This window comes from Sphaeramia orbicularis, chromosome 16 (genome assembly GCF_902148855.1).
Source record: "Sphaeramia orbicularis chromosome 16, fSphaOr1.1, whole genome shotgun sequence".
Lineage (NCBI taxonomy): Eukaryota > Metazoa > Chordata > Actinopteri > Kurtiformes > Apogonidae > Sphaeramia > Sphaeramia orbicularis.
The window spans coordinates 35,617,546-35,629,846 of record NC_043972.1 but is presented as its reverse complement, the minus strand read 5'-3'; the positions used below and the strand labels follow the sequence as shown (position 1 = coordinate 35,629,846).

At 36.7% G+C, this 12,301-nt stretch overlaps 1 protein-coding gene across 1 annotated transcript; it reads right to left on the bottom strand.

Moving 5' to 3' along the window:
- Window positions 1-8,649: 8,649 nt before the first annotated feature.
- Window positions 8,650-10,600, bottom strand: LOC115434884 (translation initiation factor IF-2). The gene is made up of 4 exons (XM_030157014.1): window positions 9,948-10,600; window positions 9,533-9,587; window positions 9,286-9,400; window positions 8,650-9,168 (listed from the first exon to the last, which is right to left on the bottom strand). The coding sequence occupies exons 1-4, from the start codon at window positions 10,239-10,241 to the stop codon at window positions 8,880-8,882; spliced, it is 753 nt and encodes a 250-aa protein (XP_030012874.1). The 5' UTR covers window positions 10,242-10,600; the 3' UTR covers window positions 8,650-8,879.
- Between the last annotated feature and the right edge of the window lie 1,701 nt (window positions 10,601-12,301).

Below are 12,301 nucleotides of genomic sequence, written 5' to 3'. Positions count from 1 at the left end.
AGATAAGACTGGTGACACCACGCATAAGACGAGTGGCCTGAGGCCTTTTGTTCACAGAAGCTGCATGTGAGTGCAAGTATAAGCACTAACCTTTGACCCCTCCTCAGCACCCATTTACATTTATGTTTGTATAAGTGTGACATTTAGGAAGACAAGTTATTTTTTCCTCTGTTTCTGTCAGATCTAACTTAAAAAAGAGCCTTAGAGTACTTTTGATAAATGATTTTCCCTGTGCTTTGTAATGATAGAACATCTGATTCATTTACATCTGATCAGTGATGCACATCATTTGCTTAATTCAATTTCCTACAATATTGCTGATGAATTGTCAAGCAAATTACAGGATTCTGAGAACGCTGTTTAAAAATTCAGTGAACTTTGTTTAAAATTTTTTATTTAAAGCCTTTATGACATGGTCCTTACGTCACTATGGACCTTTTTTCAGCAGCAGGGAGGGGGCATGTCTTTAGAAAGCCCCCTGGTTATGTTTGCCTTTTTGTGTTGGAGGATGGGGTTCCGGCTTCTCTCTTTGTGGACTTAAAGCAGTTTGAGTAAACCTCCTTGAGCAGTCTGATCACATGCACTGATTTGCACAAACACAGATTTTTGTGCTGCATTCTGGACGGCTTCATTGACTTATGTTCATTGCCCAAAGGCTTATTCTAACCTCAACCCCTGAACATACATTTTCATTCAGGTGACACTGAACATACAATATCTACAGTGGAAGCAAACAAAAGGACATGTCTGCATCTGGGCCTTTCTTCAAGATCAGCAGGTGTAAAATTAAAGCTCCCTTTGGCAGATTAGCTACATGAAACACACATAAGACCATAGAGTTAATGTAGGCATACCCTTTGAAATGTTTTAGTTTATCATATGACTGGATCATAAAATGTGACCTGATCTGCATACATGGCACAAGTACACACAAACACAATGTTCTTAACCTAATACAACACCAAACAATTCGAATATTTAATGTCTTTACTGAGCATAGCTTTTAAACATTCATCACACTGCTGGGGAAAAATAGATAAACCCAAGAATTTAATAACTGATTGAACCTCTTCTGGCTGCAATAACCTCATCTAAATGTTTCCAGCAGTTGCTGATCAGATCCGCACAACGTTCAAGAGGAATTTTGGACTGTTCTTTAGAGAATGACCTTTGCTCAACTATAGGCATGCAGGGATGTTATTTTCTGGGAAGTAATAGCTTCATTTGTGAAGTCTTGCCAATGATGCCATTCCTGTTCAATCTTTTAAATGTTGTAGACCCATGAACAGAGATGTTCACCCTACAATGAGGTCCTCTAGCCTTTAAGTGTAACTCTTGGGTTGTTTTTAACTTCAGTGAGGGTTCTGCAATTTGCCCTATAGAATAGATGCAATATTAACCCTTTCATGCATACTGGTCACTACAGTGGACAGTTATTTTACATCTGTTCTCTTGTATATTCATGGGTTTTGTTGTTTTAGTTCCATATCCATAGGATTCTGTTGGGTTTCTGTAAATTGGCTTAGAATTTGGTTTTGATCAACTCTATATGTAAAGTGTCATTAGATAACTTTTGTTATGATTTGGCATCTGCCAAATGCATAAATGTAAATGTAAATATCAGCCGACCCAGTGGACGCTTATGCACCATCCCATCCACTGTAATTCATACCATTAATGTGCGTGACGGACTGCAGTGGGACAAATATGAGTGAATGGTTGGAGGTGAATGAATATTTTACATAGATGGAATTGTAGAAATGCTTTTTTTTTTTTTTTTTTTTTTTTTTTTTTTTTTTTTTACAGTTTTTAAATGTTTTAGTTTTTATTAATGTCTTGTTTTTTTAATGAGAACATCAGCCTGTTCAGGAACTACAGGTGGAAATTAGCACTAATGCTAGAACCTGGCACGCTACAGCTTTCCTTTTTAAGGTTAATGTATATTTTGCATTGTCCTTGTCTAAATAAATAAATAAAATGGGAAAAAAAAATAACTTTGCTGTTCTTGATAAACCTGATCTGCAGTAGTATGTTTTAGTGTAAATCAATTGCTAATTGTTATTAGACTGTAATTAACAATTTTCTTAATCAAAAAGTTTTTTTTTTTTTTTTGCATATTATCTCCATGAATTGAGTATCAAGTAGTATTAGAGTATGATAAAATGTGATGAAAAAGCATTAGTGGCTTTAAAAATGTTTTTATTTCATGGTTTTCACACAGTTTATCACTTTCTGATAATGCGTTTTAAATACATGTTTCTTTGCTTCAAAAATCAAATGCATAGTGTCCAGCTGAGTGGACATTTTTGTAACTCCATAAAAAATAGGGTCATAAAAAATTTCAGTTGCATTGTTTTTTTCATGCCTAACAAGGAATAAAAACACCCAAGAAAAAAATATTGACCAAGGTTCTCATAATCCATGCAGGAAAGGGTTAAATCATCTCCTTTTGATCGGAATTTGGTTAAATGCAGATTGGTGAATCCCTGAAGTGTTGGAGAATTACCTTGTAACCCCTTCCAGTCTTATGCAAATCAACAATTCTTGACTGAAGGTCTTCTGAGATCTTTTTAATGATTCATGGTTCACATAAGCAGATGCTTCTTGTGAATTCTTGTGTTTTGTATAGTCAGAATAGCTCCATGCCTGGCTCAAATCTCCTTTCATTCATTGGACTTCAAGTTTGCTAACTCCTGACTCCAGTTTGCTCTTCGTCTTAGTTATTAGCCTTAGAGTTCACTTACTTTTTTCCAGAAGCATTGGGAGTGTTTAATAGCTGTGTTAAACAAAGACATTAAATATTATAATTATTTGTGTGGTACTCAGTTAGGAACATTGTGTTTGTCTGGATTTGCAATGTAGATGCATTTCATGACCAATTCATACAGAAAACTAGAAAATGTAAAGGTTTCATTTACATTTTCTTGCCAGTGTACTTCCTTAAGTTCAGGTGGTCAAACAGGTTACATCTCCTTTGTGTAACCCAACCTGCCCTTTTCTTTTCTGTTGCCATTAGACACATCCCTTCAGTTGTCCGTTAAAATGCAGACCTAGCAGCAGACCTAGGTTTTGTCTTTATTTTATCTCATTTGAAAGCATATTAATTCAGTGCCGATGTGATTTTCCAGTCATTGCTCTCACATGCTCTCTGATAAGCACATTAAGACATAACAAGTCACGCGTCCTTGGAGAACAGACTATTACATAATAAAATGCCCTTTGAAGAATTTATTGACTGGCAGGAAGGAAGTTTCATTACCCCAAAGCCCAAAAGCATTTTCCCTCTATGTAAAATCAGTTAATTAATGTAGAAATTAGCATTTGAAGCATGTAACTTTTCATGTCTGAAGCAATATAACGTAAATAATAGCTGTAGAGACAGTAGTGAATCACTGCAGATGACATTAATGTGCTATCAGGGTTTATTCATGTCCGAATGACAGATGATTAAAAGCCCTCATTTGTACATACAATATATGCACTAAAAAAAGACAATGTAGGAACCGCTTAGCAATAAAAATCTTAGAAATGCTATCTCTAAAAGACTTTACAGCATAGAAAGCATAAAATAAAAATGATGTGATCCGATTAGACAAAGTGTGTTCAAGTTTAGCTGACTTCTTCAAACAAACCTGTATTTTGTGGCAGTAACAATGCTGCAGGATGCATTTATAAAAGGAACAGATTGTGCAAGAGCTAACCTTGTGGTAAAGACTGTTGTGTCTGAGTAAAAGACACATGACAAAAGAAGTGAGTAAACAGTGAATTTTGATGGACATATCATTTTATTTCATGTTTTCCTTCTATTTATCATTACAAATGTTTTACTATTTTAATGAAATACAACTCTGGTAAGATATGTTTTTTTCAGTTTCACATTTTACTATGTACAGTAGTAAATATTGGTTTAAATTTACCGTCCAAAGTATGAGGAGCTCATCTCACAGATCAGACGTCAGTGCCAGACTCTGTAGGAATATGTCTGATATTTAGTTGACAGGATTAAAAACAAGAACAACCGAATATCAAACATATCACACAGCCTCCAGCCAGTCAGGGCCTCAGTGGATCGGAACAACCTGTGGCACATAAAACAGACAATGCAGTGAGAATAAATAAGGGACAGAGGGAGATAAGAGCTGGAAACAGGACTTTGTCAGCTTATTTCAGCCTGAGCGTTGGCTCTGGACAATACTAAAGAATTCATTTAAACATTTCAAGAAAGGCATGAACAACCTGTTCAACACACAAGAACAAGACAAAGGAATTCCCTGGAGGGTGGGGAGTCACTAACATATAGAGTTAGTCATACTGCTGCATTTTGAGATCACTTTTCACAGGTTATACTTGCCTCTGGAAACAAGGGGTCAACAAAACCAAAAACAGACTGAAGGATCCACAGGACAAAATACTGCACATTATCTTTAAAATGACATCATGCAATCACTGTTAAAGGGATACTTACCCGCCTCTGTTGTCTGTACACAGCGTTCTGGCATTGGTGATCCTGGTGACAACAAATTAAATATCTGGAGCTGTGCTGTGTGATTTGGATGTGATATGTCGGATAGTAGAGAAGGTGGAAAGTGACCTGAATCATGAGTGTCAGTCACAAGTGTGTGAGCTGTGATCTGCCAGAATAAGTGAGCAACTCCTGCATGGGACAGCATTTATATATACAACCCTGTGAGTTTGGGGGGACCTCTTACACTCACCCTCTCAATCACACACACATTCAACACCACATGTAATTAGTGGTATATTGATTAGCTGTTGTGGCCTGAAGCCTTTCCTCCCCACATTAGCCTGATCAATACATGTGATGTTCATCCTACTGTGAGCCCCCGAACACCCACACACGTATGAGCGTGGATACACAGTCAAATAACTTTCAGTTATTGCCTGTAGGGAGGACAAACATGAATATATGACGGTCACTTCACTGAAGCACAACTTGTATTCTGGTTTTAATATTTCCTTCTCAAATACAGTCTGTATTAACAATAAAATTCACATTTTTGACAACAATGCAGAGCATATGGGTGACTATATGATTTTTATTACAATTATGTGTTGTGTACGGTTTATTTGGTAATGACAGATATATTGTACATAATTAAATCCAACGTAAATATCATAGTGTTTGTCACAGGGGCTAACTTGCAACACAAGAAGGGTTTTAATAACTGAACTAAGGAAAGAAGCATACCTTAGATCTCAGTACAACTATATGAGGAGGATACAAGAAGATTCACATTAAATATGCAGTTTGTATGCTTTTTTGAATACAAGTGTTCCACTATAACCTGCTGACCATGAATATTTGCATGTGTCGGCTACACTCCCCACATTTAAGTATTTCTTAGAATATGTTTAGCTTTTACTATATAATTCTATTATTAAATTTGGGATTTCTAAATATATTTATAATTGGTGCAGTTTATAGATTCTCTCTGTCTAATACTAAAATCTTTTAGAGGTTGAAAAAAGAACAAGTTTTCCATGGTAATTCTGGTAAAACACAGGGTTTGTTTTGCTTTTACTCTATAAGCATGAACAGTATCCTCTGAGAAATAAGCATATAACATATTATGGAAGGGTAACCTTTGACATTTGATGGTACATATCATTTTATCTAAATCATATATATAGGTATGGATCAGGACTGTCTATTTGACTCTTATAAGATCATGTATTGTTTCAGGCGGTACAGTCAAGGTGACCTCTGGCTGTCAGGATGACCTCTAGTAGGGAAGTGTTAATGATATGACTGCTCCATCTGTCAGGGTTAATGTGGGATCCAAACATGTGTGAACTTCATCTATAACACAACATATGAGGCTTGTACCACTCTCACCTGTGGAAGAGTCAAGATTTCAGCGCAGAATGAACATGTATTATTTATTAAACCATTTTAGGCTGGATTGTTCCAGAATATTATGCAGCAGTTACATTTATAAACATAAATTGTGATTGCTGACAGATGATGAACATATTGTTTTAAATATCTCCTTAGATTTCATGGATAACAGGCCTCATCTATGACAACAGACACTGTGACTGTCCTCCTGCCGTTGCTGTATCCTCTCCCTGGATGAAGCTGACCTTGTGAGCCTATTGGAGCGGAATGATAGGCCTCTGATTGCCTAATTGTGAGCCTGGGGGAGTATTTTAATCCGGACAGTCCAACAGATGGAGGGCAGTATGAGGAAATGACAGCATGAGGCATTATAATATATTCTTTTAGCAGAAGCCTTTTTATAGTCCTAGTTAAGATTTCTCATGTTTTCTTTCTATTCTTAACTGTTCGGTGATCCTAGTATCTGGAAAAAGTGGCATTAAAGACATCTGAATAAAAATCACATTGCAGTTAAGCCATTTACTTTCAAAGGGGGGGAATCCAAGAAAAAAAGGTATTACTGAAGATAACACTTTACTTACCATATAGTTATTCCAGATTTTAGTTAAATACTGGCTTTTATCAGTACAAATGTGTATCACTATAATGCAAATGACTTCAATTGATCAAAGGATCCAGTTTCAGATGAACTTAATTTATCCACAGGGGAAACTCACATGTTCTTCAACTCAAGAAAAGAAACAAAAACTTTGAAATAAAATGTAATTAATGTACACGAGTGGATTTCAAGATGATCAGAAGTAAATCAAATATTTTATTAAACCCACTCTAACAGAAATGGTGACGCCTCGGGTTTGGTGGAATCAGAGCTCCATGACGACAACAGAGTGAAGTTTATAGGAAATGACAGACAAAAGGTTGTAGGTTGTCTGTTTGCTCTCTCTCTCTTTCTCTCTTTCGCTTTCACTCACACACACACACACACACACACACACACACACACACACACACACACACACACACACACACACACACACACACACACACACACCCTAAGGCAGGGTCACTAAGAAAGAGAGCCAGACAAGGTTAACAATGATTATTCAATAACTACTGGGTTTTCAGTGTTTGAAGTAAAGGAGTGACCTAACGAGGCTAAAAGAGTAGATAAATACATGTTAGCGGTGAGTTTCACCTTTAGTCTTTTTCCTCATCTCTTCCTGGTTCAGAGTTGTTTTTGCATGACTTTCTTCCCTATTTACATGCAGTCAAATCAATGACAACACATAATAGAGCAGGTCAAAAACAGGCTGCTCTGAGGCCCTGGTGCAGACATGTTCACTGTTTAAATAAAACTACTCAACTACACACAGTTTATAGAAGTCAGTCATTACCTGCACAACCAGGATGCAGGATAGTGGGCATTTCACAACCACGCACCTGTTAAACTCCACACCCTGGCTGTTGTGTACAGTGCCCTGCAAATGACATTCTGGCACTTCATTTCACTGCTGGGAGGGACAATAAGCAGAGACATTTCTTATCACCAGTTCCTCAGGGGGACACCAAGATTACTGTTGAATTCACGGGAAATAGAGGAGACCCTTGGGATTACTATAAGTATACAGGATGACTGATAAGCAAATAACTTCAGGTTATACCAGTATTTTCAAATGTTTCAGATGATTACACCAATAATAGTAATATAACTTATTCTTTATTTCATTATTGGTGTGTGATTGTACATGTAATAATATAATACTAATACCATCATCCTCATCATACCACTCTCATATTCATCATCTTTATTTATACAGCACCTTCAATAAAGACAAATGTTTGCAAAGATGATTGACAGAGTTTAAACAGTAAACTAAGACAGCACTGTAACAGGAAGTGCAAAACAGCAAGGCCAAACAAATGCTAGACAGACAAAGACATATAAAATGCATAACGGTTGATGTAAACAAGACTGAGATGTGAGAAAGTGAAAATGTCAATAAAAACTAAAACAGAATGAGAAGCGATTAAAACATAAGATCATAAAATAGAACAAAAATGTATATATCAATAACCTTATTCAAAAATATAGAATTAAAAGGATTAAAAGTATATAATGAGTATATGTTATCTTATCTAACAGATGATCATTAAGCTGGTTGTAGGATGAATCACTGTAATTATATTATTCTATTGAATAATCATTGAATGTGTCGGTGGTTGAATCCTTACAAAAGCTATACAAAGATGTAAAGCTCAAATTAAGTGCCAAAAACTGAAGAAATACTCCAGTAAATACAACTCCATCTAGTTATGGACAGTTATGCCACCAAATATGAGGCAACTTAAATATGCACAATAATTTCAACATTGAAACTATAGCATGTATTATATTGTTTTCTCAAAGATGCATGATCACTGCTGTTTTGCTGTTAATGTGTAAAAAACAAAAAAAGCCTGGTTTAATTATTATTTTTTAAAGAATCAAGTCTTCATTAATTTTTAAACCACAAACAAAATAATGGCAGATATGTTTCAAATAGTGGGAAAAATCTAGTAAATATTATATTAGAGTAATATTTCTTTTTATCTACAAAGAATAAAGAACTATTCATACCCGGAAAGTTGATACTCAGGTCAGAAATATACAATGGACATTTGTAACAAATGAAACTGCTTGAACATTACAAAATTATTTCCAAACTCCCAGGAGGGGGTGCTCAGATGCACTGCACCCTGGGATTACCTGATTTACACTGGTAATGACTATAAAGGATCATTTTCCACAATACCTTTTATTTTTTATTTTATAATACAAACCATTTCACAACAAGACCTACAATTTACATTTGCTTTGTAGAGAAATAACTTTTACTTGATATATGTATGTCGTCCTTGGAAGTTAGTGTTAGTTGTCTCTTTAAGGCACTGCACTGAATTCTGGGTGGAAAGTATCAAACTATGTTCTGAAACAGTCAGTTGGTCATAGATTGGAAAAATACATGTTGTACTGTAATACCTATCTATTCTTAGGGGCCTCAGGCTTGGGCTCCTCTGGTTTCGGGGCCTCTGCGTTTGCCTCCTCTGGTTTCGGGGCTTCTGGTTTTGCCTCCTCTTGTTTCGGGGCCTCTGGTTTTGCCTCCTCTGGTTTCGGGGCCTCTGGTTTTGCCTCCTCTGGTTTCGGGGCCTCTGGTTTTGCCTCCTCTTGTTTCGGGGCCTCTGGTTTTGCCTCCTCTGGTTTCGGGGCCTCTGGTTTTGCCTCCTCTGGTTTTGCCTCTTCTACTTTAGGAGCATCTTTGCACAGTGTTCTTTAAGACACCATTAAAGGGAAATGTATGAAAACAGAACAAAAATTATATCAATAATCATGATGGAGAATTTAAGTAATTAAAGTAAATCCAAAGTTAGTTGTCAGGTAAACGTACTTATCTACTTTTGATCCTGGTTTTAAGAACTTGCACACTGCACTTTCTTTGTCTAGTGTCTGTTTTAGAGATGCCTTTTCTCCTTCCCATCCACTTTTGGCCTTTTCAGCTTCAGCTGGCACATGAAAAAAAGGAGCATGGTTGAGAATATCACTTGAACTGCAATTCTTTAATGAATCAAAAATACATCTGAAATGGTATATGGTCTTTCTAAGAGCGTATAATTGCTGTCCTCTCTTCTACTCACCTTTGACATTATTGAATTCACTTTGTGCTGCTGCCAGTTCATCATTTATAGTTTTCTGCGCACAAAAAGATCATTTCAGCAAAGCAAACCCATACTTTAATATAGTGACTTCAGTTTGTCCAAACTGTATAAATGTCATCTTTATTTTTGGCAGCAAATTGAAACTCCATTGTAACTGTGATCATGTCTGCACAAACTACAAACAAGACCACACTGTGACAACAAGTGACTAAAATATGCAGAGTTACATTTCTGCAGCTTTGGTTAGTGTGTGCTATTTATGAAGCTGTCAGACTGACACTTCCTGAGCTGGACGGACCGGTAGTGGTTCTTTGCCTTATTGAAAATGGAGCCACACAGAGACATGAGCTGTTGAAGTTACAACATTAGGAGATACTTTTCAATCTTTCCCCACCTTATTTCCCTTACAGGTGTCCACTTCTCCTTTCTTCGAGTCTGATCCAGCTTTCAGTGAGTTCAGTGAGTTGCCCAGCTGAGTTAGCTCCCCCTTGTTCTTTTCCAGCAGGTCTTGTGTCTCTTCTTTGTCTTTCAGATACTCCTCTAGTAAATCCTCAGTCACCCGCAGCTTAATGTCGTCAAATTTGCTCCGTTTCTCGTGTTTGTTCTGCTCCTTCTGCCGGATTTTCATGAACCCCACTATGATGACAGAGGCCACTATGGCAAAAAGTAAAGTCAGCTGCAGCTTCATGTCCTCCAGGTGTTGTCCTGTCCTGTCTTCTGCCTGCTCTGTGTCCTTCAGGGGAATAAACTGGAGCTGCTTTTTGCTTCACGACGCAGCTTCACTTCACCGCATGTGGGGTTCCACCAGGCAAAGCTGTTCTCTGCACAGACCCAGTTTGAGGAGGTTAAAAAAAAACTAGTTCACCTAGGTGACTGACTCACCTGTCCTGTCGGGTCACACGAAATATCACGCTCGGTGCGTGTCATTTCCCGCTGTCTACCAGGACCAACATCAGAAACACGCCCTCTTCCTGACTTGGAGAAGCTCACACATTATTGGCCCTACAGACAGCTGTCCAACCCTGATCACACCTGAACAAGGCGAACATGACAGCAAGTAGGTTGGCAATAGATAATATGTCAGTAGATAAGGGGTACTGTGAGTTTAATTCTTGTTTAGAAGGGCTGACAGACAAGGAAATGTGGGTGACATTCCAAGATTAACAAACCTGTGTGCTGTTTGGTCAAATAATAAAATAAAATAAAATTAAATTAAATTAAATTAAATTAAATTAAATTAAATTATACAACACAGTGTACAAATAATAGAGCCTACATACATCAACATCAGATGTGACAGTAAATATCTAGTGTTTAAATAGTTATCTACAAACATCACATCTCAAACAAGACATAATACTGTACATGCAAACAATATCAAACACCCAATTAAAAACCTTTACCACTCCACACACATACACACACAGCAGCGTCTTAGTGTCAACACGCCACAATAAAATCTCCAAAACAAAGAACTCAAATAAAGCAAAACATCCTGATTTAAAGTGGCCACTGATCAGGGTTAAAGTGTGCTTAGATTTTACTCACTTTTGGAGGGCCTTATTAAACAGAGGTCAGAAGGTCAGAAAAGCTTTAGTCAGCCTTTCCTGTATGGGCTCATTGTAGTCATCATCATTATAAGGGTTCCACATGTGGTTCTCCATGGAGGTCATGGTTCTCCATTGGTTCATCTTTCTCTCAGAACTACTCTTTCTGCTGATTCTCATACTTATACTCTCATATTGCGTCTGCTCGTCTTTCTTTTGCTTTCCACTCCCCCCTCTAGAAAAACTGTTGAGTTTCCTCTCGTGACATGGGCAGAATATATGCACTTTCTTTCTTTCTTTCTTTCTTTGAAGGCTGGTGGAAACATGTGAAGGAAAACTCAAACATCATTTAAACTATGATGAATATAAGGCACTAAGGCTTTCACATATGTTACCTTCTCATTTTATTTAATTTCTAAAACATATAGTCATTTGTGTCAAAGAATGTTTAAAAAAATATTAATTAATAGGGAAGGAAATCATAATTTAAAGGGGAAATATAATGTGCACAACTGGGAAAAGCTTTTGTTTCTATTCATGGAGTGAATTATGGAACGAGATGAATGGGGGGTTGAAACAATGCCCAAATATAATTCAGTTTACACAGAGCTATAAAGAGAAGATTCTGATAAGATAGATGCTTGAATTACAGTAAGTTTCTTCGTTTATTCTTTGAGTTTGAGGGGAAAAACTAACAATAATATTGTTGTTTTCTCTTGGTTTGCTGGAGCTCTAACTGACTATATTAGTGGTCGACTGGTTTAATGTCAGGATTCTGAAACATTGTAGCACATGAAAAAAGGGGTGGGATTAGATAGGCGTTTACTTCATTACTGCTTTTTGGATGTAGATTACACATGTATCTCCTCTGTATAACAGTATAAATTTCTTCTTTTGTCTTGTTTGTTATTCTGGTTATAATTTGCTTCAGGTATTTACTTTTGTTGGTGTATCTGTTGTGTTTTTTTTAATGTCTGAAATAAAACATTCATTCCTCAGTTCAGTTCAAACAACTTTATTTATCCCAAATGAGCAATTTATTTGCAGATTTCCCACATGCATACAATAACAATCATTCATGCATACTTATATTTAAACATACATGTGGCACCAGTCCTTACTAATGATACTTTGATTTCTCTAAACTGTTTTGTACACATTTGCAATTTAAGACCTTGTGTATTTCAGCAAGATTTCTGCT